At 50.6% G+C, this 25,653-nt stretch overlaps 1 protein-coding gene and 3 non-coding genes across 4 annotated transcripts; 2 read left to right on the top strand and 2 right to left on the bottom strand.

Moving 5' to 3' along the window:
* Positions 1-1,318: 1,318 nt before the first annotated feature.
* Positions 1,319-1,509, bottom strand: LOC140607669 (U2 spliceosomal RNA). Its single transcript, XR_012009629.1, has one exon. It is a non-coding gene; the product is annotated as a U2 spliceosomal RNA (small nuclear RNA).
* Positions 1,510-8,005: 6,496 nt separating this feature from the next.
* LOC140607670 (U2 spliceosomal RNA) lies at positions 8,006-8,196 on the bottom strand. Its single transcript, XR_012009631.1, has one exon. It is a non-coding gene; the product is annotated as a U2 spliceosomal RNA (small nuclear RNA).
* A 4,445-nt stretch (positions 8,197-12,641) lies between these two features.
* Positions 12,642-12,832, top strand: LOC140607671 (U2 spliceosomal RNA). Its single transcript, XR_012009632.1, has one exon. It is a non-coding gene; the product is annotated as a U2 spliceosomal RNA (small nuclear RNA).
* Positions 12,833-20,926: 8,094 nt separating this feature from the next.
* ARL4D (ARF like GTPase 4D) lies at positions 20,927-22,918 on the top strand. The gene is made up of 2 exons (XM_072780747.1): positions 20,927-21,122; positions 21,634-22,918. The coding sequence occupies exon 2, from the start codon at positions 21,728-21,730 to the stop codon at positions 22,331-22,333; it is 606 nt and encodes a 201-aa protein (XP_072636848.1). The 5' UTR covers positions 20,927-21,122; positions 21,634-21,727; the 3' UTR covers positions 22,334-22,918.
* Positions 22,919-25,653: the final 2,735 nt, after the last annotated feature.

A 25,653-nucleotide genomic window follows, 5' to 3' on the forward strand; every position in this document is an offset into this window, starting at 1 on the left:
CCCTGCTCATGCTCTCTCACACACACTCTATCTCAAATAAATACATAGAATTGGAAAAAAAATAAAAAGTAAAAAAATACAAATAATAATAATGATAATTCACCTAGGAGTGCTTGGCTGGCTTAGTTGGTAGAGCATGCAAGTCTTGATCTCTGGGTCGCGGGTTCCAGCCCCACATTGGGTGTGGAGATTACTTAAATAAACAATAGAGCTGAAACATTCCATTGTAGGCACACAAAAAAACAGTTCATCTAAAAACGTTTTATCCTATTCGTATGTATTTGATTTACTTGTTTTGTTAAATTATATTCAGACTACCCACAGAATTTCATGAGACAGGAGACAAAATCTGCCTCACGCCGAGGTATTTTCCTTGCTGGCAAATTTTATAAGAGATCCTTTTTAAAAAGATTTTATTGATTTTATATATATATATATATATATATATATATATATATATATATTTTTTTTTTTTTTTTTTTTTTTTTTTATGATAGGCACACAGTGAGAGAGAGAGAGAGGCAGAGACACAACACAGGCAGAGGGAGAAGCAGGCTTCATGCACCGGGAGCCCGACGTGGGATTCGATCCTCGATCTCCAGGATCGCGCCCTGGGCCAAAGGCAGGCGCCAAACCGCTGCGCCACCCAGGGATCCCCCCTTATTGATTTTAAATATTCTCTTTATTCATGAGAAACACGGAGAGAGGTAGAGACCTAAGCAGAGGAAGAAGAGGGAGAAGCAAGCTCCCTGCAGAGAGCCCTTTGCGGACCTCGATCCCAGGACTCTGGGATCAGGCCCTAGATTCATGAGGGCAGACACTCGACCCCTGAACCGCCCAGGTGTCTTAAGGGTTTTAAGGGGGCAGGCCTGGGTGGCTCAGCGGTTTAGCGCCGTCTTCAGCCCCGGACGTGATCCTGGGGATCCAAGATCGGGTCCCACGTCAGGCTCCCTGCATGGAGCCTGCTTCTCTCTCCCTCTCTGCTTTTCATAAGTAAATGAAAACTTAAGGGAAAAAAAAAAAAAAGAGGCAAAACTAAAACTTAAAAACAGCTTTAGGGAAATGAACAACCTAAACCAGAAAGAGAAAAACAGTAGTACAACGGTCAGTTGCTCCCACAAACCGTGAAAGTGCGGCTGAGGTTAGCAGAGCTGGAGAAGAAAAGAAAACAAGAAGTCAACTTCGATTCGAGTCTCGCCCTGAGCTTTCCTCTTGCGCTAAGCCCCGCTCCCAACCCTCCCCGAGAACAGCAAAGAGCCTCTGTAAGCGCGGCTCCGGAGAACTTAGGCTCTGTCTTTGACAACCCAGTGTTTCCCCGAGGGGGTGCACCGTTCCTGGAGGTACTGCAATACCAGGTCGATGCGCGGAGTGGACGGAGCAAGCTCCTATTCCATCTCCCTGCTCCAAAAATCCATTTAATATATTGTCCTCGGATAGAGGACGTATCAGATATTAAACTGATAAGAACAGATACTACACTTGATCTTAGCCAAAAGGCCGAGAAGCGATACCGCCGCGCACCCCCCCGCGCACGCCCTCCCGACGACGTCCACCTTACACTCACGGTGACTCGCCTCCCGCTCCGCCCACGTCCCGCTCCCCCCGCTTCTCCCACCGTGGCACGGGCGGCACTAGCCGCTAGGCTCTCCTGAGCCCTTGTAAAGTCTCTTCCTTTTAAAAGACAAACGATGCGTCCGTCGTCGCGTCGTCGCCGGCCCCGCAAGGCCCTTCCTAATTTGAATGGCCCGCCCCTCCGCGCGCGGAGCCCTAGAGGCGCGGCGGGCGGCGGAACCCGGCTGCGGGCCAGGCGCCCTCGGCTTCCCGCTTTGGCCCGCCTCGGGGGAGGGCCGTGGAACCGGGCGTGGGGCTGGCGCCGGGGGCTGGCGCGGAGTCGTCCCAGGGCCCAGGAGGCTCCTCACGTCGTCACTGCGGGACCCTACAGGCTGGCTGGGGCCAGGGCGTGGGGAGCCCAGAAGCGCCTGGCTGGCGTCACCTGCCAAGGGCTCCAGACACCAGTTGGGACCCGAGACCGGGCCCTGAACGGGTGGCCTCCCTACCGCCCCATCGGGAGGGCTCCCTGGGCATCTACCTAACCCCCTGGGCCTCCGTTTCCCCAGGGCAGAAGTGGCCACCTTCCTACGTTCCCTCCTTCGTGGGACTGAGGGAAGGCCGAGGTAGCTCGTGACCTGACCTGGGGGTTTGAGTGGTCCAGGATGTGGGTCCTAGGTGCCACGAGGTACCAGTGGAGGCGTCGTGCCTGTGACACCGAAACGAGTGAGCCGCGTGCGCTATACCGTAGCCAGACGCTTCTCCTCGGCTGGGCCAGACTTGCGCTCAGCGCTCTCTTCGCGTCCAACTTGCAGAGTTTACCTGCGGAAGGAGGGAAGGAGCGGTGGAGGCAGAGGTTAGGCAACTGGCCCGAGACCACACAGCTTGGCGAGTGCAAGGGGCAGGCTAGGCCGAGGAAGCCGGGGGCGCCGACAAACGAGGAATGGTTCTTCTGAGTCAGGCCCACGAGGAGACTGAGCATTGCCGATGCTGACACACGGGTCCTCTGGGGTCCTCTGCCCGCTGCCTCCGCCGACGGGACGCGGGCGGGGGTGGGGGGTGGGGCGGGTGCGCCCCGGAGCGTGGAGCTGGCGTGCGTGGGCGCTAAGCCCTGCGGACCTGTGGGACCTAGCGAGTCACCTGGCCTCCTCCGTCAACCCTTCCATCTGACATCTCTAAACCGGGAGATGATGAGATGACAACTTATCAGACATGATTATTAGCAGTAAGGATACAGGCTTCTTTCTTTTTTTTAAGATTCAATTCATTCATTCATTCATTCTTTCATGCATGCATGTATGTATGTATGTATGTATGTATGTATGTATGTATGTATGAGAGACCGAGGGGGAGAGAGAGGCAGAGACATAGGCAGGGGGAGGAACGGGCTCCCTCCCAGGAGCCCCATGCACGACTCGATCCCAAGACCCGGGATCACCACCTGGGCCACAGACTGACTGACGCTCAACCGCTGAGCCACCCAGGTGGCCCACGACACATGTTCCGCATACGGTATATCGGTGAGAACCAGACGCAGGCCAAAACCTGTCAGGCAGGTCCTTTCTCTGTAGCCTCCTCGTCTGGAAAGGGAGACTATCAACAGCTGGCAGAGAGTCCTGTGCTTCATCTTCCCTCATCCACCCAGGGCCCCTGCTTCTCCCTTACCTGGCTTCCCTGTATTCCACAGCACGGCGTCACTTGACATTTTATACATTTATTTATTGCCGTTTAGCCTCATAGCATGTAAGCTCTAGAACGGGGAGCTTGTTCTGTTTGGTGCACATTTATACCTCCAGCGCTTCCATCGAACAGAACGTGGCATACGCTGACTATATTTCATTGAGTAAACGAATCAGTAAATATTATATAATGTGACCCGTACCTATAGAAAGTGACTAGCCAACCTCTGGGCCTGTCGTAATCATGACTCTGCCTGGGTTCTAGTATAGTTCCGCTCCCTTCCACGCTCCTAAGGCCATCTTGTGCTCGCCAATTTAGCTTTGTAGCATTTCATCTTAGAATGAGGTGCTTTGGATTGCAGATATGCATGTTCTGTCAAGGAAAAGGAATATTTGGGATCCCTGGGTGGCGCAGCGGTTTGGCGCCTGCCTTTGGCCCAGGGCGCGATCCTGGAGACCCGGGATCGAATCCCACATCGGGCTCCCGGTGCGTGGAGCCTGCTTCTCCCTCTGCCTGTGTCTCTGCCCCTCTCTCTCTCTCTCTCTCTCTCTGTGACTATCATAAATAATTTTTTAAAAAAATGTACATAAAAAAAAGGAAAAGGAATATTTATCATCGTGAAGTAGTGATTTCCTATTCTAGGGGGCACCTGGTTGGCTGGGTCCTCCGAGCACGTGACTCTTAATATCGAGGTCATGAGTTCAAGTCCCACGCCTGATGTGGAGCCTAATGAAAAATAAACAAATAAAATACTTAAAGAAAAAGATTTTATTTATTTATTCGTGAGAGACACATAAAGAGTGTCAGAGACGGCAGAGGGAGAAGCTGGCTCCTCGCCAGGAGCCGGATGCGGGACTCTGTCCCAGGATCCGGGATCACCCCCGGAGCCAAAGGCAGATGTCCAACCACTGAGCTACCCAGGTGCCCTTAAATAAAATACTTTATTTTTCTTAAAAAATTTTATTTATTTATTCATGAGAACACACACACACACACACACACACACACACACACACAGAGGCAGAGACACAGGGAGAAGCAGGGAGAAGCAGGCTCCATGCAGGGAGCCCGACGTGGGACTCGATCCCGGGTCTGCAGTATCACGCTCTGGGCCGAAGGCAGGCACCAAACCCCTGAGCCACCGGGGCTGCCCTAAAATACTTTAAAAAATGGTTTATCGGGGCACCTGGGTGGCTCAGTTGGTTAGGCATCTCCCTTCGTCTCAGGTCTTGAGCCTAGGATCCTGGGATCGAGTTCTGCATCGGGCTCCCTGCGAGGAGCCTGTTTCTCCCTCTGCCTATGTCTCTGCCTCTGTCTCTGTGTCTCTTGTGAATAAATAGATAAATAATCTTTAAAAAAATAATAGAATCTTTAGAAAAATCACTCGAGGTGGGACAGTTTGCCACCTTGCTGCTCAAAGTGTGGTCCCTACCCCAGCAGCACCGGGGTCCCATGAGCATGTTGGAAATGCAGAGCCACAGAGTATTTAACAAGACTCTCCTGGAACGCACGTGTACCTTACGGGTTGACGAGCGTTCTGCTACAGGACTTGATGACTGAGGGAGAGAGACGGGAGCAGCAGCAAACATAGTTTTTAGGATCTCAGCTCTCACAACCAATATACGCAACCCAATCTTCTCACCGCTCTTCTCTCACCTTTACCTTCTGAACCTCTGAGGAGAGTCTGCAAAGCAGTTTCCACAATCTTCTGGTGGTCAGACAGAGAAAAGGAGGGTGCCCAGAACACAGGAGGCAAGGTTTCGTTTTTTCTTTTTAAGTTGTTAGTGACTCAGAGCCTCCAAGAACTGTGGCTGGGATAATAAAAAAGCCTTAATGCTCCTGGAGAGAGACGAACAAAGAAGCGTGGAGCTGTCACACTGCGTTTCTTTGACACGTGTCGGTGTTGATCCAAGCCTGAAAGCCCAGGATGTTACGCGTGGTGGTCAAGGCAGTGCATGGGCCCACAGAGCGCCTGCCCCCAGCCTCTCATCCCGAATATATTCAGGATCCTGGGACTAAAATAGCAGGGCTTATGTGCTGGAGAGCAAGTTTCATGTCCCGCTAGATTAGATCTGTAATACTAGTGAGACTCAGAACCCAGAACGGGGCTTCACAAGTTGCCTGCCATTATTTAGCACCCACTGTGTGCCAGCTAATCCCTTCGTTTTCTGTTTTGGTCTTTCCACAATCCCAAAGGGAAAATGTTATCTATCATGTTTTTCACCTGAAGAAATCGAGGCTGCCAAGGACCACCGCCCAATATCTTCATTCAGCTTTCTTCCTCTTCCTCCTCTCACAGAATTAAGGGGACCCTTACTCTTGGCTGGTTGTTTTACATCTTGGTTATCGGTGGATCCTTATTCCCATCCACCATGTGAGGACGTGGGTCAGGGTTTATGATCTCCACTTAACAGATGGGAAAACTGAGCTTCAGAAAGAGATTTGAGCTAACTAGACGCGGAAACAGACTCAGGTGCATATGGCATGGCGGGGCGGGGCGGGGGGAGGGGGGGCGGGGGTTGCGTTGGCACGCACTGATTTAAGAAGCTGGAAAACACGCTCCCAAGAGCAGAATGTTGGGAGTCTGGCCCATTGTTTAAGATCCAAAGTGGGGGGCACCTGGATGGCACAGTCAGCTGCGTCCGACTGTTGGTTTCTGCTCAGGTCGTGACCTCAGGATCGTGAGATGAAGCCCCACAGCGGGGTGAGTCTTCAGCCAGGAGTCTGCTTAGATTTCTCTCGCCGTCTGCCCCTCCCCTCCCTTCCCTTCCAACAAATCAATAAATAAATCTTTTTTTTTTTTAAATGTTTATTTATTTATGATAGTCACACACACACACACAGAGAGAGAGAGAGAGAAAGAGAGAGAGAGGCAGAGACATAGGCAGAGGGAAAAGCAGGCTCCATGCACCCGGAACCCGACGTGGGATTGGATCCCGGGTCTCCAGGATCACGCCGTGGGCCAAAGGCAGGCGCTAAACCGCTGCGCCACCCAGGGATCCCAAGGATGCTTAACTCTTAGAAATCTTTAATTTCCAGTGAAAACTAAGAAGCAAGCCACCGTGAACCATCTTAGCATTTTGTGGCTTGGCAGATTTATCCTTTTGTAATTTCTAGAAACACATGCTTTCTCATGTACATTTCTTACTGTGGCACTAAACACGTTTATTAATAGATCCAAATATATTCAATTCCTCTATTTAAGAAAAAAAGCAAAAAGCGGATAAGCCACTTTTTTTGTTCAGTAAGCGATGTTTCAATGTTTCATTTATTATCTTATTTGGATGTGATCCGGATATCTAACGAAAGTAACTCATCTCTTAGCTTAGCTTAGCAAAACTTTAAGGTTTCAGGCGGAGTCAGTTAGGTTGAGCGTCCGCTTTCAGCTCAGGTCATGATCCCAGGGTCCTGGGATCAAGGCCTGAGTCAGGCTCCCTGCCCAGCAGAGTCCGATTCTCCCTCTCCCTCTGCCCCCTGCTCATGCTCTCTCACACACACTCTATCTCAAATAAATACATAGAATTGGAAAAAAAATAAAAAGTAAAAAAATACAAATAATAATAATGATAATTCACCTAGGAGTGCTTGGCTGGCTTAGTTGGTAGAGCATGCAAGTCTTGATCTCTGGGTCGCGGGTTCCAGCCCCACATTGGGTGTGGAGATTACTTAAATAAACAATAGAGCTGAAACATTCCATTGTAGGCACACAAAAAAACAGTTCATCTAAAAACGTTTTATCCTATTCGTATGTATTTGATTTACTTGTTTTGTTAAATTATATTCAGACTACCCACAGAATTTCATGAGACAGGAGACAAAATCTGCCTCACGCCGAGGTATTTTCCTTGCTGGCAAATTTTATAAGAGATCCTTTTTAAAAAGATTTTATTGATTTTATATATATATATATATATATATATATATATATATATATATATATATATTTTTTTATGATAGGCACACAGTGAGAGAGAGAGAGAGGCAGAGACACAACACAGGCAGAGGGAGAAGCAGGCTTCATGCACCGGGAGCCCGACGTGGGATTCGATCCTCGATCTCCAGGATCGCGCCCTGGGCCAAAGGCAGGCGCCAAACCGCTGCGCCACCCAGGGATCCCCCCTTATTGATTTTAAATATTCTCTTTATTCATGAGAAACACGGAGAGAGGTAGAGACCTAAGCAGAGGAAGAAGAGGGAGAAGCAAGCTCCCTGCAGAGAGCCCTTTGCGGACCTCGATCCCAGGACTCTGGGATCAGGCCCTAGATTCATGAGGGCAGACACTCGACCCCTGAACCGCCCAGGTGTCTTAAGGGTTTTAAGGGGGCAGGCCTGGGTGGCTCAGCGGTTTAGCGCCGTCTTCAGCCCCGGACGTGATCCTGGGGATCCAAGATCGGGTCCCACGTCAGGCTCCCTGCATGGAGCCTGCTTCTCTCTCCCTCTCTGCTTTTCATAAGTAAATGAAAACTTAAGGGAAAAAAAAAAAAAGAGGCAAAACTAAAACTTAAAAACAGCTTTAGGGAAATGAACAACCTAAACCAGAAAGAGAAAAACAGTAGTACAACGGTCAGTTGCTCCCACAAACCGTGAAAGTGCGGCTGAGGTTAGCAGAGCTGGAGAAGAAAAGAAAACAAGAAGTCAACTTCGATTCGAGTCTCGCCCTGAGCTTTCCTCTTGCGCTAAGCCCCGCTCCCAACCCTCCCCGAGAACAGCAAAGAGCCTCTGTAAGCGCGGCTCCGGAGAACTTAGGCTCTGTCTTTGACAACCCAGTGTTTCCCCGAGGGGGTGCACCGTTCCTGGAGGTACTGCAATACCAGGTCGATGCGCGGAGTGGACGGAGCAAGCTCCTATTCCATCTCCCTGCTCCAAAAATCCATTTAATATATTGTCCTCGGATAGAGGACGTATCAGATATTAAACTGATAAGAACAGATACTACACTTGATCTTAGCCAAAAGGCCGAGAAGCGATACCGCCGCGCACCCCCCCGCGCACGCCCTCCCGACGACGTCCACCTTACACTCACGGTGACTCGCCTCCCGCTCCGCCCACGTCCCGCTCCCCCCGCTTCTCCCACCGTGGCACGGGCGGCACTAGCCGCTAGGCTCTCCTGAGCCCTTGTAAAGTCTCTTCCTTTTAAAAGACAAACGATGCGTCCGTCGTCGCGTCGTCGCCGGCCCCGCAAGGCCCTTCCTAATTTGAATGGCCCGCCCCTCCGCGCGCGGAGCCCTAGAGGCGCGGCGGGCGGCGGAACCCGGCTGCGGGCCAGGCGCCCTCGGCTTCCCGCTTTGGCCCGCCTCGGGGGAGGGCCGTGGAACCGGGCGTGGGGCTGGCGCCGGGGGCTGGCGCGGAGTCGTCCCAGGGCCCAGGAGGCTCCTCACGTCGTCACTGCGGGACCCTACAGGCTGGCTGGGGCCAGGGCGTGGGGAGCCCAGAAGCGCCTGGCTGGCGTCACCTGCCAAGGGCTCCAGACACCAGTTGGGACCCGAGACCGGGCCCTGAACGGGTGGCCTCCCTACCGCCCCATCGGGAGGGCTCCCTGGGCATCTACCTAACCCCCTGGGCCTCCGTTTCCCCAGGGCAGAAGTGGCCACCTTCCTACGTTCCCTCCTTCGTGGGACTGAGGGAAGGCCGAGGTAGCTCGTGACCTGACCTGGGGGTTTGAGTGGTCCAGGATGTGGGTCCTAGGTGCCACGAGGTACCAGTGGAGGCGTCGTGCCTGTGACACCGAAACGAGTGAGCCGCGTGCGCTATACCGTAGCCAGACGCTTCTCCTCGGCTGGGCCAGACTTGCGCTCAGCGCTCTCTTCGCGTCCAACTTGCAGAGTTTACCTGCGGAAGGAGGGAAGGAGCGGTGGAGGCAGAGGTTAGGCAACTGGCCCGAGACCACACAGCTTGGCGAGTGCAAGGGGCAGGCTAGGCCGAGGAAGCCGGGGGCGCCGACAAACGAGGAATGGTTCTTCTGAGTCAGGCCCACGAGGAGACTGAGCATTGCCGATGCTGACACACGGGTCCTCTGGGGTCCTCTGCCCGCTGCCTCCGCCGACGGGACGCGGGCGGGGGTGGGGGGTGGGGCGGGTGCGCCCCGGAGCGTGGAGCTGGCGTGCGTGGGCGCTAAGCCCTGCGGACCTGTGGGACCTAGCGAGTCACCTGGCCTCCTCCGTCAACCCTTCCATCTGACATCTCTAAACCGGGAGATGATGAGATGACAACTTATCAGACATGATTATTAGGAATAACCTGATTTGCTTCTTACTTTTTTAAAGATTTTATTTATTTATGAGAGATTGAGGGAGAGAGAGAGAGAGGCAGAGACATACGCAGGGGGAGAAGAGCGCTCCCTACTGGGAGCCTGATGGGGGACTCCATCTCAAGACTCCAGGATCACACCCTTTGCCAAAGGCTAAGGCTCAACTGCTGAGCCACCCAGGCGTTTCCAGGGATTCATTCTCTTAGAGGAGGCACCAGAGAGCTTGTTCCCTCTCTACCATATGGAGAAGGTGGCCATCTGTGAGCCAATAGGGACCTCAGTATAGCCCTATCATGCTGGCACCGTCAACTGGAACTTCTAGCGTCCTTAACTAAGAAATTTCTGTTATTTAAGCTCCCAGTCTATGGTATTTTGTTATGGCAGCCAGAGCAAACTAAGAAAGTAGGTCTGATGTGGTGTCTGACATTCTGCATTTCTAACCGGTTCCCAGGTGTTACAGATGCTGTAGTTCACAGGCCATACTTTCAACAACAAGGTTCTAGAACAGATTAATAGTAAGTTACCCCAAAGGCTGTGTATTTTCCCTATCGATGAGCACTTTATTTTTTTTTAAAGATTTTATTTATTTATTCATGAGACAGAGAGAGAGGCTGAGACACAAGCAGGGGGAGAAGCAGGCTCCATGCAGGGAGCCTGATTTGGAACTTGATCCCGGGACTCCAGGATCATGCCCTGGGCCGAAGGCAGGCGCTAAACCACTGAGCCACCCAGGGATCCCCTCGATGAGCACTTTACATGTTTTCCTGCTAATCTACAACAGACATGTATTATAATCCCAAGCTTCTAGTAGGTCTAGACATTTTTAATCCCAAAAGTTTAATGAGTCTATCCTCAGCAATCATTGTTAGATAAAGGAATGAATGAGTTAAGAGTGTTGTCTGACAGCTGGCCACCTGCCTACTGGTAAGGCCTTTGGACTTGGAAGACATTTGGAAATATCCAGGGTGAGTGAAGAAGCTTCTGGGAGCTGGGTTCATAGCAACCCCCTTTCAGCAAAACCAATTTAGTGAGTATAAGATGATCTGATATACACATCTAAACAGAGAGCATGGGATTAAAAGGCCCGAAGAGCCATCTCAGGTGCAAGCTAAGCACATTATATATTGTTTTGGGTGACTCTCATTCATTCATTCAACAAATATTTATCAAGTGTGGAATATGTGCTGAACACTGAGGTGCTGGGAAATAGAACAGCAACAAAACCTCTACCAAGATGAGAAGCAAATAAACCAAGTTGTGTATATTTGTGAATATATCTTTTTTTATTCATGAGAGACACACACAGAGAGAGAGAGAGAGAGGCAAAGACATAGGCAAAAGCAGAGGGAGAAGCAGGCTACCCTCAGGGAGCCCAATGTGGGACTCAATCCCTGAACTCCAGGATCACACCCTGAGCCTAAAGCAGAGCCCAACCACTGAGCCATCCAGGCATCTCATTTGTGAATATATTTAAATAAATTCTTAAAATATTTTAATCTTGATTACTGGAGAGTTTTGCGGAGGACATTCTCTTAAATCTGGCCCCTCCCCTTTGGCCTCACTATAGTTCTGGCCCTGTGTAATTATAATAACATCCACCTTGTAGAGCTGTTGAGTGAATTAAGTGAGGTAGTACAATAGAGCACTGAGTCCAGGGGAAAGGCCCAGGCAACGCCTAGAACATGCTTTTCATCTTGCAGGGTGAAGGTACTGACTGGGTTTCGGTCTTACATCCATGATACCTTCTAGTTTTTCTGATATCAAATGAAAGAAATATTAACCCCTCTAGTAAACTGAAGTTTTCTCCGAAGGAGGATATGAAAGGTAAATGCTGACTGAGAATCAGCAATCTTTGCCACAGGGAAACGTCAGGGGAGAGGATTTAGGAATTGATTGGCCTTAATACCCAGAGCATCATGTGACAGTCATCTCTCCTCTGTGGTGTCCCACCATCCTGACCACGCTTATAACCCCTGGATTTGACCAGTAGCCTCCTAATTGTTTCTCTGATTGTCTTATCTGGGAATCGCTTCTTCACTCAACCAACGTTTACACCACCTACTATATGCCAAGCACTGAGCTAGTGATGGGATACAGAGATACTGATGAGGTCACCATCCTCAATGATCTCAGATTTCAAGTGGGAGCGATCAAAGATTGCCCAAAAAGGTGGTGAGTGGTGTACCTGAAATGAATTCGCAGGTGGGATGAAATGCATATGAGGGCCGCTAATCAGACTGGAGGCAGGGTGTAAAAGGGTCTTTAAGGAAGGCTTCCAAAAAAAAAAAAAAAAAAAAAGGAAGGCTTCCAGGAGGAGGTGACACACAAGCAGAATCCAGAGTATCCATCTGCGTAAGACGCGAAGGGAAACGATGTCCCCGGAGTTGGGAGCTTTACGTACAAAGCCCAAGATAGAATCCATTCTCAGAAGCGGGGATAGAGGCAGGTACTGGAGTCGGAGAAAATCCCAGCAGCGGGGCATCCCGGCCTCCCAATCAACGGACCCGCCTCCCGCCTCACTTTCTGTGGTCCGCCTTCCCTCTTGCAGGGAGGCGACCCTCTCTGCTCAGGGAAGCCCTTCCTCCAGGCCTTTCGCTCCCCTGGCTCAGAATGAGACCCTCAACTGGCAGATACGAAGCTCGTCTTTCCGCCGACGTAGAGCCAACTTAATACGATACGCTCTAAGCGCTTCTAATGGGTATATCTTCCAACTTTGTCTTCAGGAAGACTCCGCCAACAGCGCCCTTCCACAGACCCTATTGCCGTCACCCTCAACCCTCTTTGGTCCTGGCTTTTCTCTACGTCCGTACAAAACTGAAGGCGGACCCCCCCTTCCCCCCCATCCCGGATTCCATTCTCCCTGCACCGAGCAATTCCCGGAAACGGCCTGCGGGGTGTGAGCGCGTCACCCGGCGCGCTAAAGGGTGGGGCATTCAAATTAAAAGGGGCGTTACAGACCGATGCAGACGCAGCAGCGACAGATGCATCACTTGTCTTTTAAAAGGAAGAGACTTTACAAGGGCTCAGGAGAGCCTAGCGGCTAGTGCCGCCCGTGCCACGGTGGGAGAAGCGGGGGGAGCGGGACGTGGGCGGAGCGGGAGGCGAGTCACCGTGAGTGTAAGGTGGACGTCGTCGGGAGGGCGTGCGCGGGGGGGTGCGCGGCGGTATCGCTTCTCGGCCTTTTGGCTAAGATCAAGTGTAGTATCTGTTCTTATCAGTTTAATATCTGATACGTCCTCTATCCGAGGACAATATATTAAATGGATTTTTGGAGCAGGGAGATGGAATAGGAGCTTGCTCCGTCCACTCCGCGCATCGACCTGGTATTGCAGTACCTCCAGGAACGGTGCACCCCCTCGGGGGAAACGGTTGGTGACTAAAAACAGGTTTTAGTTATTTGGAGATGGTAGTAGACCGACGTTCTTCTGTTCTTCGCGTGAACCATGTAGGGAAGACGGGTTTGATAATTTTTGGCGCTTCGTGGTTTCTCTTGAAGGAGCAGATTTTTTTTTTTTTTTTTTTTTTTTTTTTTTTTTTTTTTTTTTTTGCTGGATACTCAGTCTCCGTGCTAACAGCTGAGTTACTCAAGCGTCTCCAGTCTCTAAGATCTTGAGGTTCTTTGGTAGGAAGCCAGTTGTGGGACTTGATTCCAATTGATCTCCGTTTTTTCCTTCTAGGTAAACCCAGGAGGAGTTTTGCTTTTCCAGTGACCTGATGGCTTGAGGGGCCAACGGACAGGACAGGCTTCCCTAGAACCCTTTTCAGGCTTAGAAGCAATGGTGTGAATGTAGGAGTGTAGACACGTGTTACACCTGCTCCTTAACCCTGCTTCTTTTTACCTTCTGAGCCAAGGTAAAACGTTTTGATTTCATACTTAAAGGTATGAAAAGGAGGAGGCAGGCTCTCTCTAGAGGGTCAGAGAGTAAATAGTTAAGGCGAGTAAATAGTTTCACGGCCTGAAAATTCTCTGTGAGCTATTTCTTATACAATGTTTGAAAAATGTAAAATTCGTTCTTGACTTGCAGTATAGAACAGAGGGGCCGAACCTGTTGGCTGGCTGTAGTCTGCTGACCCCTGGTCTAAAAACACCTAATTTAGGCTGCCCGGGGGACTCAGTGGTTGAGTGTCTGCCTTCAGCTCGGGGGCCTGACCCTGGAGTCCCGGGATTGAGTCCCACGTTGGGCTCCCTGCATGGAGCCTGCTTCTCCCTCTGCCTGTGTCTCTGCCTCTCTCTCTCTGTGTCTTTTTTTTGTGTGTGTGTGTCTCTTAAATAAAACAAACAAACAAACAAATAAAATCTTAAAAAAAAATAAGGGAATGAATCCCATTATGAGGGCCCCACTTTCATGGCCTCATCTAATCTAATTACCTTCCAAAAGGCCTCACTTATAAATACCACCACATGGGGGGGGGGGTAGGGCATCAATATATACATGTTGAATATATATTTGAATAAAATATTGTATATTATATTGTATATAAACTGGGGAGGTGGGGCACAGTTCAGTCTACAACACCTACTGAACCATAATCTGCATTTTAATAGGGTCCAAGGAGGTTCATATGCACATGAAATACTAAAAGCAAGTCTTTAAGTCATATACATTGGAAAAGAAATGGCAGCCAAGAATCTGTCCATGTCACTTTGTGCCCTATCTAAGAAAGATATTCCATATTAAAGTGGCTTCCTGGGACGCCTGGGTGGCACAGTAGTTGAGCGCCTGCCTTCACCTCAGTATAAACAAACAAACAAACAAACAAACAAACAAACAAACTAGCTTCCTGGGTCAAATTTTATTTTTTGGTGTTATGGTTGAGATAAATAATTTAATATTATCATATCTACCAGGTATAGAGGACTTTTCTTTTTTTTTAAGATTTTATTCATTCATGGGATCCCTGGGTGGCGCAGCGGTTTAGCGCCTGCCTTTGGCCCAGGGCGCGATCCTGGAGACCCAGGATCGAATCCCACGTCAGGCTCCCGGTGCATGGAGCCTGCTTCTCCCTCTGCCTGTGTCTCTGCCTCTCTCTCTCTCTCTGTGACTATCATAAATAAATAAAAATTTATATAAAAAAAAAGATTTTATTCATTCATGAGAGGCAGAGACATAGGCAGAGAGAGAAGCAGGCTCCCCACAAGGAGTCCGATGTGGGACTCCTTCCCAGTCCCGGGGATTATGCTCTGAGCCAAAGGCAGATGCTCAACTGCTGAGCCACCCTGGGTAAAGAGGACTTTTTTTTTTTTTTTAAAGATTTATTTATTTATTTATTTATTCAGAGAGAGCGAGAGAGAGGCAGAGACACAGGCAGAGGGAGAAGCAGGCTCCATGCAGGAAGCCTGACGTGGGACTCGATCCCGGATCTCCAGGATCACACCCCGGGCTGCAGGCGGCGCTAAACCGCTGCGCCACCGGGGCTGCCCAAGAGGACTTTTTATAAGCCAAGTCCTTTGTGGAGTCCTTCACACATTTAACCTTATTTAAATTCTCATGACAACCATGTGAGTGAAGCATGATCCCATTTTACAGATGAAGAAGTTGAGGCTAGGAAGGTAAATAATTTGCCCAAGGGCTCACTGGAAATGTTTAAGTCAGGATTGGAACTCATCCTTCAAGTCAGTGTTCCTCCTAATGTGGCCCCCAGACCAGCACCATCAGTATTATCTGAGAAATTGCTATAAATGTACATTTATCAGGCCTGTGAGCCTGAGACCGACTGAGTCAGAAATTCTGGAAGTGGGACTCAGCAATCTATGTTTTAGTAAGTCCTCTAGGTGATTCTGGTATACTCTCAAATATGAGAACCACTATTTGGAGCCACCCTACCTCTCAGTGTATGGAAGACAACATGGAGGGCTTGGCAGAGAAGCCTCCCGTCAGAGGACAGAGGATGAGATCACTGGGGACTGGCTCCTGTTGTGAATGCTTCAAGGAAAGCCCAGCCAGCTTGGATACCTGGGCTGTCACCCTGTTCCCTCCGGAGCATGAACTTGGCTTTCTCCCTCTCTGCCTGTCTCAGTTTGGTCGTTCCTTGCTTCCAAGGCATCATCACCCTCCTGCTCTTGCAGGGCATCATCACCCTCGTTGCTCTTCCTTGCCGACCACACAAATCTCCTCCAGCCGAGTCGTCCCCTGCATGCTAGGCTCTGGTGCAAATGGATGCTGGACATCCATCCTCCCAGACACGGAAACATGGCTGGGACTTAGCTCTTCATAACCTTCCCTGCCCTGGAGCTTCCTCCTGCCTCAGCCTTCTCGGCACTTGTCATTAGGCCCTCAGTAACACTATGGGAAATGTCATTGAAATCAGACTTTTCTGGGGCAACAGTGGCTCGGCGATTTAGCGCCGCCTTTGGCCCAGGGCCTGATTCTGGAGACCTTGGATCGAGTCCCACGTCGGGCTCCCTGCATGGGGCCTGCTTCTCTGTTCGTTTAAATTTGACCTCACCTCCTCAGAAAAATTTGAAGAGGGTAGATTTTTCAGTCCCACCTCAAACTGTAGGAAAGGCCCAGGCTGATAGGAAGACTCCAAAAGGAGGCGATGGAACCCTCACCACTTAACCTCTACTCCTCCACTTTTTTTCCGGGATCAGATGGTGACCAATTTATCCACCAGGGGGCAGCATCTGCTCCTTCCTAGCTCTAAGACTGGAGCCCTGGGACCCAGTTTCTGGGAGGGTTGGATCTGGCAACTTGGAAGGGAAAAGGGTGCCTCTGGGGCCCTTACACACGTTTTGTTTTTTTTCACACTCATTCTAAAAGGTAGGTTGTGTTTTCTCCATTTTGTTCCTGAGGAAATAAAGCTGGGATTTGAAAAATGTGTCTTGGTAGCAGTGCCTGGGTGGCTCAGTTGGTTGAGTGGCCAACTTTTGGTTTTAGCTCAGGTCATAGTCTCCTGGTCATGGTCTCAGGGCTGTGGGATTGAGCCACGAGTCCAGATATGCGTTCTGCAGGGAGTCTGCTTGAGGATTCTCTCTCTCCCTCTCCCTCTGCCCCTCCCTTTGTTCACTCACTCGTTCTCAAATAAATTAAAAAAAAAAAAAAAAAAGGAAAATAACAGGACACCTGAGTGGCTCAGCTGTTGAGTGTCTGCCTTTGGCCCAGGGCATGATCCTGGAGTCCCGGGATGAAGTCCCATATCGGGCTCCTACATGGAGCCTGATTCTCTCTCTGCCTGTCTCTGCCTCTCTCTGTGTCTCTCATGAATAAATAAATAAAATCTTAAAAAAAAAATCTTAAAAAAATTTAAAAAAGAAAAAGAAAAGTGGGTTTTTGTGGGACACCTGGCCGACTCAGTTGTAGAGCATGTGACTCTTGATCCCGGGTCAGGTCGTGAGTCCCAGTCCCACACTGGGTGGAGAGTTTACTTAAGGAAAATGGGTCTTTGTGATTCCTACGCTGCCAGCTGGTTCTTTGGCTTCCCTCCTGCAGACTCTTCTGCTCCCTTCCTTTGCAGATGGCATCTGTGCATTGTGCATTGAGACAGATACTGGGTTAGGGTAGTGGGGAGACAAGGATGTCCTCAGCTACTTCCTGGGTGAGTTACTTCATTCCCTATCCTCAGCTATTCCTGAGTATGGACTGTTGGTGGGGGAAGGGACCTGGAATCACTTTAGCCCTGGAGGTGTGTGTGTGTGTGTGTGTGTGTGTGTGTGTGTAACTTTTCCAAGCCATCTACTGGTGAGGGGGACAGGATTCGCCATGACTCTCAGCCCAGGGTTTCAGCATACCAGGCCTTGAGGGCGGCCTCTCTCTTCAGGGACATCCCCACTCCTGGCCTCTGTATTTCTTCCTCTAAGAAGTCCCTCATCCTCAATAAAGATCTGAGAGTTCAATACTAACCAGACTTTGCCCAGAAATGCAGGGTTTTATAGGCAATCCTGGCTAACCCAGTATCAAACAGAACCTCCAAGGGCTCAGGAAGCCCCGACCAGGAAATTTCCAGGCTAAGGGTTGATGTTCGGTTCTCACACTCTGGGATACCCCTCAATACATTTAATCATTTGGTCATACCTCCATGAATTCATGCAAGATTTTCTACCTGCCTTTTGTGTACCCCGCACAGCGCTGGGCACCTTGGAGCTATAGATGCTATAGATGACAGGAACCAGCTTCTGGGCTCAGGGCTTAGTCTGGTAAGAGACACTCTGAGGAAGAACGATGACATAGAAGCTTGAATCTCATACGGGTGGAGGAGCCCATAGAAGGAAGTGGGTAGGTCCCAGCTAGTCTATCATTCTGTTTTGAATGCTTATCCAACTCTGTCATTTCAACGTTGGCTCTAATGTCACCTATTGGAGAGGCCTTCCTGAGCATCCTGCTCCCCCAGTCTGAAGTAGGTCCTTTTTTGAGTTTCTCTCCAGCACATCTCCCTGTGTTATTTCCCTTGATGGCATCTGAAATGATCTTCTTTATTTACTTATTTTTTTAAAGATTTTATTTATTCATTCATGAGAGAGAGAGAGAGAGACAGAGAGGCAGAGACTTAGGCAGAGGGAGAAGCAGGCTCCCTATAGGGAGCCTGATGTGGGACTTGATCCGAGGACCCTGGGATCACAACCTGAACCAAAGGCAGATGCTCAACCACTGAACCACCCAGGTGCCCCCGATCTTCATTTATTGCCTGTCTCTCCCCACTAGCATGTACACCCCAGGAGGGCAGATCCTTAATCACCTCACTCCTGGCTGTATGCTTCAGAAACTAGCAGGTACTCCCCATAGGATTGTTCAATGTACAAATGCTCAAATGTTCTCTGCAGTGAATCCCTCAACACAGGCAATCCTGTGGAGAGAAAGGGCTGCAGAGGTGAGGCTGCCAGGAAGGAATATGGTCCGTAATGGAGGAAGGCTCCCTGGGGACAGGGTGTGTGTGGGGGGATCTGGAGTTCCCATTTAAAGGGGACAAACTGCGGTTAAGTACGTAGCCTAGTGCTGCCCTGACAAGCTGGGCCCCTTCCTTCACCTCTCCCTGCCCCACCACCTCCTCTCCATTTGTTCATCAACACCTCTGGCAAACCAGAAAGATGAAGGGTGGGGTGGGATCAGCAGTTTTATCACTTTTATCTGGCTAATCAAGTAACAATTTCCCTCTTGGTTGTGAGGCCCAGGAGATAAAGGAGAAATGTTCAAGAAGTTTCAAAGGTGCAGAAAAAAACTTGAGACAGTCTGTATTTTTCATTTCTGTGTGTTTTCAGTTTCATAGCCACTGTAACATTTGCTCAAAGCCAAGTTTGGCCAATTTCTAGCAGAGTGACTTTGGACAAATTACCTAACCTTTCAGTGCTTCTGTTTCTTCTTTTTGGAATAACCATACTTACTTCTGGGGTTGAATTACATATTAAAGAGGAAAAATATGGAGTGCTTGGCTGGCTCAGTTGGTGGAACATGCAGGTCTTGATCTCGGGGTTGTGAGTTCAGGCCCCACTTGGGCATGCAGCATACTTAAAAAAATTTAAATGCAAAAAAATCAAAATGAAAAAAAAATCAAAAGTATGTAGAGTCCTCAGGCCAGGGCCTAGCATGCAGTGGCCCCTCAACAAGGCAGTGCAGTAGTGGTTTCCAACTTTGTGGCCTGCTCTGTCTTCCCCTCTCCTAACACAGGCCACCTCTATGTCTTAGATCCTCTGGCAAACTGCCACCCCCCAACATGGAGTGTAACACTAATTTCCTAAGGTCTTGATGTCTTCAGGGATTCAGGGGGGCTCCCTGCATTACTGGGGAAACGAGGTGGCTGGTTTTGTAGGAGGGAGGGGAAGAAGGAGGTGGCAAGGCAGGCTGGTGCTAAACAGATGTGAGGGCAGGAGCTGGGCAGGAAAGGGTTAGGCCCTTCTGTCTAGCAGTGACTTTCCTACTTTTTTTTCTGATCCCCCTCAAATATAACCTTTAAGAAAGGTTAATACTGAATTACACAATAAATGTAAGAATCCAACATCCTTGTAAAAATGGAAATATGAGAGTTATGATCTTATTCTCCTTTGATCTTCCTCCCCTCCTTCAATTTTACTTACCTCTCTGCAGGTAATCACTGATATCCTTTTGGTCACACTGTCCCTTTGTGACATCTCGTCCTCTTCAGGGCTATCTAGACTGTATCAGGCTGCAATGGCTGGGGAGATGCCACTCAGTCCTGTACCTCTCCCAATCAATCCTATACAGGACTCATTAACTTATAGAAACTTTTCCAGAGCCTTCCAGTTCACTCTCTTTTCCCCTCTTCTGAAGACCTACAAGGACTTATCTCAGATTTACAAAGGCCTGGTGTTCCCTGTTAGTGATCAGTCTTGTTTTTTCCTTTTCTAAGATTTTATGTATTCACTTGAGACAAAGGGATATGGAGGGGGAGAGAGAGAGAGAGTGAGTGAATGAATGAGCATGGAGAGATGAAGAGGGAGGAGAAGCAGACTCTCCACTGAGCTAGGAATCTGATGTGGGGTTCAATCCCAGGACTCTGAGATCATGACTTCAGCTGAAGGCAGATGTTTAACCATCTGAGCCACACTGGCAACCCAGTCTTGTTTTTTTTTTTTTTTTTTTTCCCACTAGATTTTAAGCATTCTGAGGCCAGGCCCTGTGGCCTACACTTTTCTATATCCCCAGAGTCTCTCTGGCAGAGCACACAGTATGAATGAGGACAAAGTCCTGTGGAGTGAACAACTATCTTTTTATCTATCTGAACAAGGGAGGCCCTTGGGGTGTCTGCTTCTGGCCAGCCCTCTAACCGGCCATTGAGGGATTTCTTTTTTTTTTTTTTTTTTCATTGTGGGATTTCTGCTGAGAATGCCTAGCCCTGTGGCCCCTGGCCCCGTACCTAGCACCCCCTCCCCCCCCTCCCCGCCCATGAGAGAGGACAGACACCAGATTCAGACAGATCCTTGCTTTGCTCACCCACTTTCTGGCTAGGTGACCTTAGGCAAGTCATTTGAACCCTTCAGAGCTCTCCTTCCCTGTAGAATACAGACAGCACCAGTCCCTAGCTCACAGGCTGCTGTGAGGAGCAATGGGCTCAGGCTTAGGCTGTTTCATGAGGTTCCAGGTTTTACACAGGTTTGAACACTGACTCAGGAAAGATAAAGGAGTAAGATTTGTCAGCATCTGTCCAGTAGACCCTGGCGGAGGCGGTGTCGGGGCTGGGGGGTGGGGGCGGGGGGGGGGGCGGGGGGGCTATCTCTGGCGGGAGGGAGGAGGATGCCGCGGTGTAGAGTATGAAGCTCTTCACCTCTCCTTCCAAGGAAAACGCTGCCACGTCTGTCCCTCCCACTTTCCATCCCGAGTTTACCTCCAAATGTGGTAGAAAAGGTCAAATAAAACGGTCACCAATTGAGCAGAGGTCCATCCATGGGGTTGTCCGGGTGTCGGGGCACGTATCTCCAGGCCCCGCCCCTCCTCGCCGCCGCGTGACTATGATTGGCTCGCGTTGCGTGACGTCACGCACGGCTTTTTAAAGCCGAGTCCCCGGGACCGCTCCGCAGTAGCAGCAGTGGCGGCGGCGGGGACGCGCCAGCGGCGGGTGTGGAGTTTCAAGTGGAGGCTCGAGTGGCTGGCTCGGGGGGGACGTGGGGAGAGTGCGGCTGCCGGAAGGTAAAGGGGCTGTACAGGCGGTGCTGAGGTGGCCCCGTGCGGGACCCGGGGAGCTGGCGTCCACGATCCCGGTAAGGCGAAGTGTCACGGGATGGTGGAAGGGGGGACGGTGGAAGGGGGTCGCGGTGTTAAGGAGGGGCGTGCCAGTCGCCTGGGGATGCGGAGCGTGGGAGGGAGCGGGCCTTACGCTCTCTTAGGTCTCAGCGCCCATACCCTATCTCTAATTTGGGGGCACTGCCCAGTCTGCCCCCGCCACGGATTCTTGCGTGGGGCATAAGGGTCTCTGCATCTGCTACCACGCCACGAGCTCGGAGAAGAGGCGCGGGAAGCCGACCATCTGCAGATAGAGGCCTCACCTCCCAACCTGTGTCCAGGACCCGGAGGGCTCTCTCTAGGTCTTGTCCCTCCTGGAAGCTGTTGGAGTGGTTTAAAAAACACTTGGAGCTGTTTAAAACAAAACAAAACCCAGAATTTTGGTTTGGAAGGATGGACGACTGATTTAGGAAAGGATCTAGAAGTTGCACATTTCATGTTTATTATTAAATGTCTCCTTTTTTTCTCCCATGACCTTTCCCTGTTCAGATCACCCAGCTGTGGTCCCCAGAGCCTGCAGTTCAAGGCTACCTCCCTGCCTCTACTGAGTGCCCCAAGACCTGCACCTTAGCTGGAGCTCATCATGGGGAACCACTTGACTGAGATGGCGCCCACTGCCTCCTCTTTCTTGCCCCACTTCCAGGCCCTGCATGTTGTGGTCATTGGGCTGGACTCTGCGGGAAAGACCTCGCTCCTTTACCGCCTCAAGTTCAAGGAATTTGTCCAGAGCGTCCCCACCAAAGGCTTCAACACAGAGAAGATCCGGGTGCCCCTGGGAGGGTCCCGTGGCATCACCTTCCAAGTGTGGGATGTCGGGGGGCAAGAGAAGCTGCGACCACTGTGGCGCTCCTACACACGGCGGACAGACGGGCTGGTGTTTGTGGTGGATGCTGCTGAGGCTGAGCGCCTGGAGGAGGCCAAGGTGGAGCTACACCGAATCAGTCGGGCTTCGGACAACCAGGGTGTGCCTGTGCTGGTGCTGGCCAACAAGCAGGATCAGCCTGGGGCACTGAGCGCAGCAGAGGTTGAGAAGAGGCTTGCAGTCCGGGAGCTTGCAGCAGCCACCCTCACCCACGTGCAGGGCTGCAGCGCTGTGGATGGGCTGGGCTTGCAGCCAGGCCTGGAGCGCCTGTATGAGATGATCCTCAAGAGGAAGAAGGCAGCCCGGGTGGGCAAGAAGAGACGGTGACCCGAGGCTGTCCCCTCCTCACCAGTAGGGGTCTGCACACTTGGACAGCCAGGCGGAGCCTGTGGCCCCTCATTCAGCTCTGGGGTGCAGGACCTGCCCACCTCAATGAAGGACCAAGGAGCACTCTGGGAGTCCTGTTCTGGTGCAGCATTGGGGAGGGGTGGGGGAGATGGGGTGTCTTCTCTCTCTCTCATCCTCACCTCTGGAGAAATGGGGGCTGCAGGACTGGGGAGGCTTAAATGTAAGCTGTGACTCTACCTCGACCCTGTTTCTTCTTTTTCTTCTCTGGTTTATTGATTAAATGTGTTTGGGGGCAAAAGAAGGTTGTTTGGAGAATGCATTTGGGATGAATGAGGACTATCCCCCCACCCTGCGTCCACTCCCCCAACTGGGGTGTCTCCCCAGGCTGCTTTTCTAGGGATGCTAGTCACAATAGTCTTTATTTTTGTGTCTCTGTGAAAGTGCCAAGAACCCCTCCCCACATTTGTAGATCCACAACCGTTTTTATAAACCGTGTGTGTCCTCTGTATTATTAACTATTTTTTAGCATTTGCCTATAAGTTATTAAAGACTGATGATACTGTAGCTCTGACCTTGGTCTGGCATCTTCTTACCTAACCACAGGAGTAGTCCCAGATTTCTATATAGGTGGCAGGAATGGGGAGGGGGGTGCTTATCTTGAAGCCAAGTTTGCAAAGGAAACATTCTTTCTGGGATGACTGGTGGAGATTATAGATGGTGTTGAAACTGCCCCTCTCCCCTGCTGTTACCTGATTTCTGCAGGGTTTGTGTGTGTGTGTGTGTGTCACTCATTTCTCCTGCTTTCCTCCCTTCCTCTCATCTCCTGACTCTTGCTTGCCCCTCATACCAGCTGGTCCTTGGGGACACTTCCTAGGTTTGTAGAGGTAAGTCCTCAAGGAGCCATTCTGTTCTCATCCTCCCCCACTTCTCAGCACTTGGGCTGATCTTTTTTTTTTTTCCACCTTGGGGGATCCTGTGAGAATGGAAAGTAATTTCTTCCTGGCTTTCAGCCATCTCTGTGTGCTCAATCCTGCTGACTGTAGCTCAGTGGCTGCAGCCGCTGGTGCTAGGGAGGCCTGGCTGGATTGAGCCAGCCCAGCCCTGTGACTAAGCTGTGAGTTGCCCAGCTCTGGGAATGGTGGCTGTTCCCATGAGAGAGGCTGTAGTAGAAGTTGAGGTTTGTGGCTGGTGGGAGTGTGGACTGCTAGACATCCACTCCCCCTATCCAGGGGAACAGGGGGAAGGTGTAGACCACCAATAACGGTGAAAAGAATCAAATGCTATGGGTGCCTGGGTGGCTCAGTCGGTTAAGTGGGTTAAGTGTTTGCCTTTGGCTCAGGTCATGACCCCAGGATCCTGGGATGGAGCCCTACAATGCCCCAAATCAGGCTCCCTGCTCATCAGGGAGTCAGCTTCTCCTTCTCCATTTGCCCCTAGGCCTGTTCATGCACCTGCTGTCTCTCTGAGATAAATAAATAAATCTTAAAAAAAAAAAAAAGAAAAAGAATAAAATGCTAACGTTGTGAGGTCCAGAGGGCCTCTGCCGGGACTTCCAAGTCTGCCCCCTCCACCAACACCCGGGGCCAGCTGAGTCTGAGATAATAAACAATCAGACCCTCCTAATCTGGGTGGGAGTAGTGGGTAAAAACCAAGCACAATTCTTTCCAGCCCTCTGCCTCCAGTCCCACCCTTACCCTTTGTGCAAACATGGACTCCAGAGCAGGTTTAGAGTCTTTGCTTCAGAATCAAATAAGGGATCTGGGGAGGGAGAGAAGGTGCTTGGCAACCCTATTCTGGAGGATTGCTAAGGAACTTAATTTTTTTGGCCAGGGCCAGCAGAAGCAGAGTTTTGCTGTGGAATCTGGGCCAGTTCAGATTTGTCTCCCTTCATGGCTGGCAGGATGCGGGTGGGTATGCACGGATCCGGAAGGGTGCCCAAGTGTGCGTCAGCGCCGGGCCTGCTCGATAGAGCTGCTGGGCTGGTTCTGCTTGGGACACGTGCTACCTGGCCCCCCTCTACACACGCCTGTGACTCATCTCACTCAGTCTTCAGGGCAGAGTCCTCTTCTGCTAAGGAATAGGCTGGGGAGGACTTGGCTAGAAGGGCCTCTGTCCTGCTGGGAGATGTTTCCTACTCAATCCACCCCAATAATGTTCTTTTGTCTCAGAGTCTCCAAAGACATGTTTTCTCCATTTCCTGTCACCTGGGGGACTGAGATCCATCTCTAGATTTGGAAGAAGAGCCCCCACTCTCCCCCAGTAGAGTGACCTCCATGGGGCCAGCTCCTGGTTCTGGCTCTGCCAACCATCTAGCCTCCCTCTTTGGTTAGAATTGTCTTCTGCTCCCCCAGACTCCAACCCTGGGTAGGGGCCATGGTCCACAGGAGACTGCCAATGTCCCAGCTCTTATGCCTCTCAAGCCTGACCAGCTGGTGGGGAGTAGGGAAAGAGGTGTTGGTAGCAAGAGAGTGAGATGGAGAAGCCAGCTGCTTTGAAGGGGTTGTGGGAACACGGGAGCACTGGAAGATTCTGATAAGAAAGCTACTTTCTGGCTGGGTGGGGGTCAGGAGCTTTGGAATAATCTTACTGCCTCAGTCCATCCTGCCACAGGGATTTTTTTTTTTTTTTTTTTTTTAAGATTTATTTATTTAGGGACACCTGGGTGGCTCAGCAGTTAAAGCCTCTGCCTTCGGCTCAGGGAGTGATTCTGGAGTCCCGGGATCTAGTTCCACGTTGGGGTCCCCACATGGAGCCTACTTCTCCCTCTACCTGTGTCTCTGCCTCTGTGTATGTGTCTCTCATGAATAAATAAATAAAATCTTTAAAAAAAAGGGGGGCAGAGGGAAAGAATCTTTTAAGTCAATTTCCTGCTGAGCACGGAGCCCCAGGTGAGGCTTGATCCCACAACCCTGACATCATGAGTTGAGCCAAAACCTGGACACTTAACCAACTGAGCCATCTGGGCACCCCTGCCCCAGGGATTCTGCATGTTGAGCTCTGGACCACAGGCTTGGAATGGGAGTGGGATCAGGGTTGGAGGTAGGCTGTAGTTTCCTTTGTCCCAGCTTCTTTATCAAGTAGAATTTCTTTGAGGTCCTGAGATGGATGTTGAGATGCTGAGGCAGGGAGTCTCAGGGGGCCCGGAGTGGTGGTTAGGTGCTGGGGTGGCAGTGGGGAGGCTGTGGGTGGAGTAGAAGGAAATCGATGGGTCCAGAGTTTGGGCTCCCTCTGAGCTGCCCTTCCCCCACCAATCACCTCCTCTCCTTGCACACACTGGATGGTAAAATCCAGATGGATAG

Source organism: Canis lupus, chromosome 16 (genome assembly GCF_048164855.1).
Source record: "Canis lupus baileyi chromosome 16, mCanLup2.hap1, whole genome shotgun sequence".
Lineage (NCBI taxonomy): Eukaryota > Metazoa > Chordata > Mammalia > Carnivora > Canidae > Canis > Canis lupus.